Source organism: Chiloscyllium plagiosum, chromosome 9 (assembly GCF_004010195.1).
Source record: "Chiloscyllium plagiosum isolate BGI_BamShark_2017 chromosome 9, ASM401019v2, whole genome shotgun sequence".
In the NCBI taxonomy this organism is placed as follows: Eukaryota; Metazoa; Chordata; class Chondrichthyes; order Orectolobiformes; family Hemiscylliidae; genus Chiloscyllium; species Chiloscyllium plagiosum.
The window spans coordinates 71,042,043-71,048,222 of record NC_057718.1 but is presented as its reverse complement, the minus strand read 5'-3'; the positions used below and the strand labels follow the sequence as shown (position 1 = coordinate 71,048,222).

At 40.5% G+C, this 6,180-nt stretch overlaps 1 protein-coding gene across 6 annotated transcripts in view; it reads left to right on the top strand.

Moving 5' to 3' along the window:
* tmem181 (transmembrane protein 181) overlaps nucleotides 1-4,561 on the top strand; it is a 248,170-nt gene extending 243,609 nt beyond the window's left edge. For all 6 annotated transcript variants that reach the window (XM_043696179.1, XM_043696185.1, XM_043696182.1 and 3 more), the window contains 2 exons: nucleotides 1,768-1,834; nucleotides 4,074-4,561. In XM_043696179.1, coding sequence (XP_043552114.1) covers nucleotides 1,768-1,834; nucleotides 4,074-4,152 — 146 coding nt within the window. In that variant the 3' untranslated portion in view covers nucleotides 4,153-4,561. The remainder of the gene's footprint in view (nucleotides 1-1,767; nucleotides 1,835-4,073) is intronic.
* Nucleotides 4,562-6,180: the final 1,619 nt, after the last annotated feature.

Sequence of the window (6,180 nt, the reverse complement as noted above, 5' to 3'; positions counted from 1 at the left end):
AAAAACTCAACCAAGTTTGTGAGACATGATTTCCCACACACAAAGCCATGTTGACTATCCCTAATCAGTGCCTTTCCAAATACATGAACATCCCATCCCTCAGGATTCCCTCCAAAAACTTGCCCACTACCAATGTCAGGCTCACTGGTCTACAGTTCCCTGGCTTGTCCTTACCACCCTTCTTAAATAGTAGCACCCCTTTAGCCAACCTCCAGTCTTCCGACACCTCACCTGTGACTATCGATGATACAAATATCTCAGCAAGAGGCCCAGCAATCACTTCTCTAGCTTCCCACAGAGTTCTCGAATACACCTGATCAGGTCCTGGGGATTTATCCACCTTTACCCGTTTCAAACATCCAGCACTTCCTCCTCTGTAATCTGGACATTTTGCAAGATGTCACCATTTATTTCCCTACAGTCTATATTGTCCATGTCCTTTTCCACAGTAAATACTGATGCAAAATACTCATTTAGTATCTCCCCATTTTCTACGGCTCCACACAAAGGTCTCCTTGCTGATCTTTGAGGGTTCTTCCCAGGTTTGGGAAATCGAGGATTTGAGGGCATCAGTTTAAGGTTAGAAGGGAGAGAATAGAAGGGAACCTGAGGGGCAACTTTCTTACACTGAGGGATATGGGATCAGCTGCCAGCAGAAGTGATTGAGGTGAGTATATTAACAACATTTAAAGGCATTTGGACAAATAAATGGATAGGAAAGATTTAGAAGGATATGGGCCAAGTGCAGGGAAATGTGGTTAGCTTTAATGGACATTTTGGTTGGTATGGATCGTTTGGGCCAAAGGGCTTGTCTCTGTGCTCTATGACTCTATGAACTTGACAATGTGATTTTGATCTTAAAAATGTGTTGCTGGAAAAGCGCAGGAGGTCAGGCAGCATCAAAGGAACAAGAGAATCGACGTTTTGGGCATAAGCCCTTCTTCAGGAAATTGGCTTATGCCCGAAACGTCGATTTTCCTGTTCCTTTGATGCTGCCTGACCTGCTGCACTTTTCCAGCAACACATTTTTAAGCTCTGATCTCCAGCATCTGCAGTTCTCACTTTCTCCTAATGTGATTTTGAAGTCTCTCATCGAAACTATTGTTTGTTGTTTGAGATAGCTGTGGGGGTATTAACACTATTTGAGCCATATAATTTCAATTGTGTCCTTTGTTCAGAATTGACTGGGGATAGACACATTATTTGTTGCTCTTTTGTGTGTGTTTTATTGCAGTATAGGTTGTTCCGTTATAACATGTTCGCTGTAACACAATTGATGAATTGGGAACGCTGTTTCTAAAGCAAGAACTTTTAAAATGTGTGACTGTAATGCGATTCCAGCACCAATACTGGAAGCGCTTTTGCAAAAGCATGATTTTTTATAACGCGGGCTTGCACAAGAATGCAGCTATCACGTTATAGAAGAACTGATGGTGAGAGATGTGACATTCCAAAGAGTGATGAGTTATGTGTTGACCTGGTAATTCCTGGAAATTTCTAGAAGCAGCCACCTTTTCTATTCTGTATTTTATCCATTTTAAATCCAGCAAGAGTCTATTTTAAAAATTAATACAAAAATATAGATTAAGAAAACTGTTCTTCCCTGGTTGGAATGACATGGCAAAAGATTACGAAGAAATTTCATATCCTTAAAGCAGAGGAAAATGTACCAAGTATATGTTGTAAATGGTAACATCTCTACATTGAAATACTTTTCAGATCTGTCTTTGCAAAGGAACCTATTTTAATAATGTTCCCTCTCCTTAGAATCCCAGCTAAAGGATAACCCAGCCTTTTCCATGCTGAATGATTCTGATGATGATGTGATTTATGGGTGAGTTAAGTGTTTAAATCATAGCTTTCTTTATTCACAATTTTCCACTGTTGACACATCATTCATTTGTGTTTGTTTTCCAAAGGAAATTGGTTCTTTCAGGAATGTAAATTTTTAATTCTGGAAGTGTGTGCAGTACAGCTCGGACAATTATTCATTTCTTGTTTGACCTTTCCAATCATAAAAATGAAAGTTATGCAATGCTTGTGAGGGAAAGTTTGCACAAATTTGATGTTGATCAGCTTGTCTTTGCACCTTAAACAGTGGGCCAGCCTGTACATTAGAGAATACTTTTGTACCTCTGCATCACTCAAAAATACGAAAGGCATTGATTAGAAGATAAAAACGATAAATGCCCAATTTCTAATTTGTATCATTACTATGTCTGGTGCATATTTAGACAGAAATTTTGGGTTCATATTGATGTAAAAGCTACATGAGTCACTTTGTTATATTCAGTAACAGTTTTGCAGCTTTTGGGAAAGTGGGATATACCTATATTTAGAACATACCACAGAAGGGAGTATTGTTTGCTCCCTACAAAACACTTAGGATCTAGATTAGCTAGATAGGCCCACAGTATTGCAGGCCTCTGCTGATTGATATTTCATATCAGGTTCAATAAGGATTACAAGTAATTACAGACTGGTATTCTTCACCAAGTATCTGCAAATAAAGATACAGTTGTTAGATTAGATTAGATTACTTACAGTGTGGAAACAGGCCCTTCGGCCCAACAAGTGTGGGCAACACGGTGGCACAGTGGTTAGCACTGCTGCCTCACAGCGCCAGAGACCCGGGTTCAATTCCCGACTCAGGCGACTGACTGTGTGGAGTTTGCACATTCTCCCCGTGTCTGCGTGGGTTTCCTCTGGGTGCTCCGGTTTCCTCCCACAATCCAAAGATGTGCNGAGCACCTAGAGGAAACCCATGCAGACACGGGGAGAACGTGCAAACTCCACACAGTCAGTCGCCTAAGGCGGGAATTGAATCCAGGTCTCTGGCGCTGTGAGGCAGCAGTGCTAACCACTGTGCCACCGTGCTGCCCACGAATTGTAAAACAGAAAATTCTAAAATTCCCAAGAGCAGAACGTAACTTAAAACTAAAGTGTAAGGCAACAATGCTAGCTTGATCATTCAGTGCGTTTATCCAATATTAAATTAATATTAAACTGGATCGATCAAGAATAATTATGATCAGGAAAGCAATTATTGGGATAGATCTGCAGATGTAACCATAAGATGCCTCTTTTGCAAAGTAGGTGGCTTAAACAAACTAGTCAAGCTAACAGGAAGTCTGGAATCTCACCACAATAGGGTAGAACCTGCATGAGACCAGTTGTGTTCTTTGGATGAGTTGCTGCCTATAACCTACGTCCACTTTAAACCCATATATGAAACAAAACTTGAAATTGGTTCACAAATTAGCACTCCTCACTTTCAACATCATATGGAAGGCGAGATAGTAAAGCAAGTAACTGAAGAGCATGCTGCACAGATCAGTTTGTCAAACCACCAAATTGGCTGGAACACTGATTAGTCACATCAATTGCATAGCTCTCCACTGGAAGATTGCATGATCTTACTTGTCTTAAGTTGGACACATAGAAGCTCTTGTTTGCTTAAGTTTAGTTTGGATATGTTAAAATCTTATTAGTTTATGATGTGAGATATGCAGCTAAAAGATTCTTATCCAGTATGTTTGAGCCATAATGTAACAACATATTTTATAGATATTTCACAGGGCTTTTCAGGTATGAATAATGATCTGGAAACACAAAATTAAATCCTACCATGAAAGTTGGGCAACTTTAAATTTAAAGTTAAATAAATATGGAATAAAACAAGATCATCTGTACAAGTGACTATGGAAATATGAACTTTGTTTTAAAAAAATCATCTGGTTTACTAAAATCATTTTGAGGAAAGAACTGTGCCATGCTCATCAGGTCTGGTCAGTGTGTGACTCCAGAGCTGCAGCTCTGTAATTGACAATAAACTGCATATTAAATGGGCGAGCAAGCTTTTAATTGTGGTTAAGAGGCAACTCAGCATGATCTTCTCAAGGGCTGATAAGCAAAAATGCTGGTCTTCCCAATGGGGTATACCACCTGTGAATGAATAAAAGAAAATGTAAATGATGCAAGTAAAACACTTTTAACATGATCTTGATCACTTGAACCAGTTTTTTTTGAAAATTGACGTTTTTCTTCAGTAATTTTGAACTTTTCCATGTTAGGAGTGATTATGAAGAAATGCCTCTACAAAATGGCCGTGTCAGTAAATCGAAATACAAGGATGAGTCAGACAGTGACTGAAGTATGCCTTCAAAGGACTAATTGTTAGCAAGAATGTATACACTTACTGAATCCTGAAAATGGGTGGACTTGAGTTTTCTTCAATTTTTCATGCTGCCAACTACTTACTTAGCTGAATTTTGCAATTAAAGTCATCTTATTGTGACTTCACAAGTAAAGACTTACATTTTCATTCTCCAAGCACCTCATCTAGCTGGTCTATATCATGTGAGCAAAGGAGCAGACATGTATGTGGATGATTAGGGTTTTTTTCTTCCAAAGGGAAAAGAATTATAAATAGTTTTTTCTTCAAAAACCTTTTGAGCTTGGTCATAGAGCCTGACAGCATGGAGACAGGCCCTTTGGCCCAAACTGGTCCATGCCAACCAAAATGTCCATCTCCTCTCACCCCATTTCCCTGCACTTGGCCTATATCTTTCTGAGGGAAAAGTGAGGATTGCAGAAGTTGGAGATCAGAGTCGAAAAGTATGGCACTGGAAAAGCACAGCAGATGGAAGGGGGCTGAGAGATAAATAGGAGGATGGAGGTGGGGCTGTGAGGAAGGTAGCCGGGAAGGCAATAGGTTGATGAAGGTGAGGCATGGTAGGTCCGACCTATCAGCCTCCACCTTCATCCACCTATCGCCTTTCCAGCTACCTTCCCCCAGCCCCATCCTCTTATTTATCTCTAAGCCCCGTTGACCGCCCCCCACATTCCTGATGAAAAGCTTATGTCTGAAACATCAATTCTGCTGCTCCTTGAATACTGCCTGACCTGATGTGCTTTTCCAGCACCACACTTTTTGACCCATATCCTCTAAACCTTTGCTATCCATGTGTTTATCCAAATGCCTTTTAAATGTTATTAAAGTACCTGCCTCAACAACTTCCACTGGCAGCTCATTCCATATACGTACCGCCCTCTGTTTAAAAAAAAGTTGCTCCTCAGGTTTCCTTTTACTCTTTCACCTCTAACCTTAAACTGATACCCTCTAATCCTCGATTCCCCAACCCTGGGCAAAAGTGTATTCACCCTACCCATGCCTCTCATGATTTTGTTCACTTCTGTAAGATCCTCCCTGCTCAGTCTCCTACGCTGTAAAGAATAAAGTCCTAGCTTGTTCAACCTTTCCCTATAACTCAGAACATTGAGTCCTGGCAACATCATTGTAAATTTCTTCTGCACTCTTTCCAGTTTAATAACATCCTATTAGCAAGGTGATCAAAACTGAACACAGTACTCCAAGTGTGTCCTCACCAAAGTCCTGTACAATTGCAATATAACTTTCCAACTTTTATACTCAATTCCCTGACTGATAACGGCCAGTGTGCTAAAAGCCTTCTTCATTTCCCTATCTACCTGTGACTCCACTTTCAGAAAACTGCACCTGAACTCTAAGGTCCATCTGATCCACTGCACTCCTTAAGGCTTCTACCATTCACCATGAAACTACCATCTTGATTTGACTTTTCAAACTATATTAAAATCCATTTTCCATTTCTCAACTCACTTCTCCAGCTGATCAATGACCTCCTGCCATTTTTGATAAGTTTCCTCACTGTCCATGATACCGCCTATTTTAGTGTCACCGGCAAACTTACTAATCATGCTTTGTACATTCTCATCCAAATCATTGGTATAGATGACAAACAGCAATGGGTCCAGCACCGACCCCTGAGGCACTCCACTAGTCACAGGCCTCCAGTCTGACAAGCATCCTTCCAGTATTACCCTCTGCTTCCTAAAATCAAGTCAATTGTGTATCCAACTTGTCAGCTCCCTCGGATTCCATGCAATCTAACCTTCCAGAGCGGCCTACCATGTGGAACCTTTTCAAAGGCCTTACTGAAATCCATATAGACTATGTCTACTGCCTTGCCCTCATCAACCTTTCTGGTCACTTCATCAAAGAACTCTAATAAATTTGTGAGATGTGATCTCCCATGCACAAAGCTATGCTGGCTGTTCCTAATCAAACATCTTATCCCTCAGATTCTGCTCAATTAACTTACCCACCACAATTGTTAGGCTTTCTGGTCTACAGTTCCA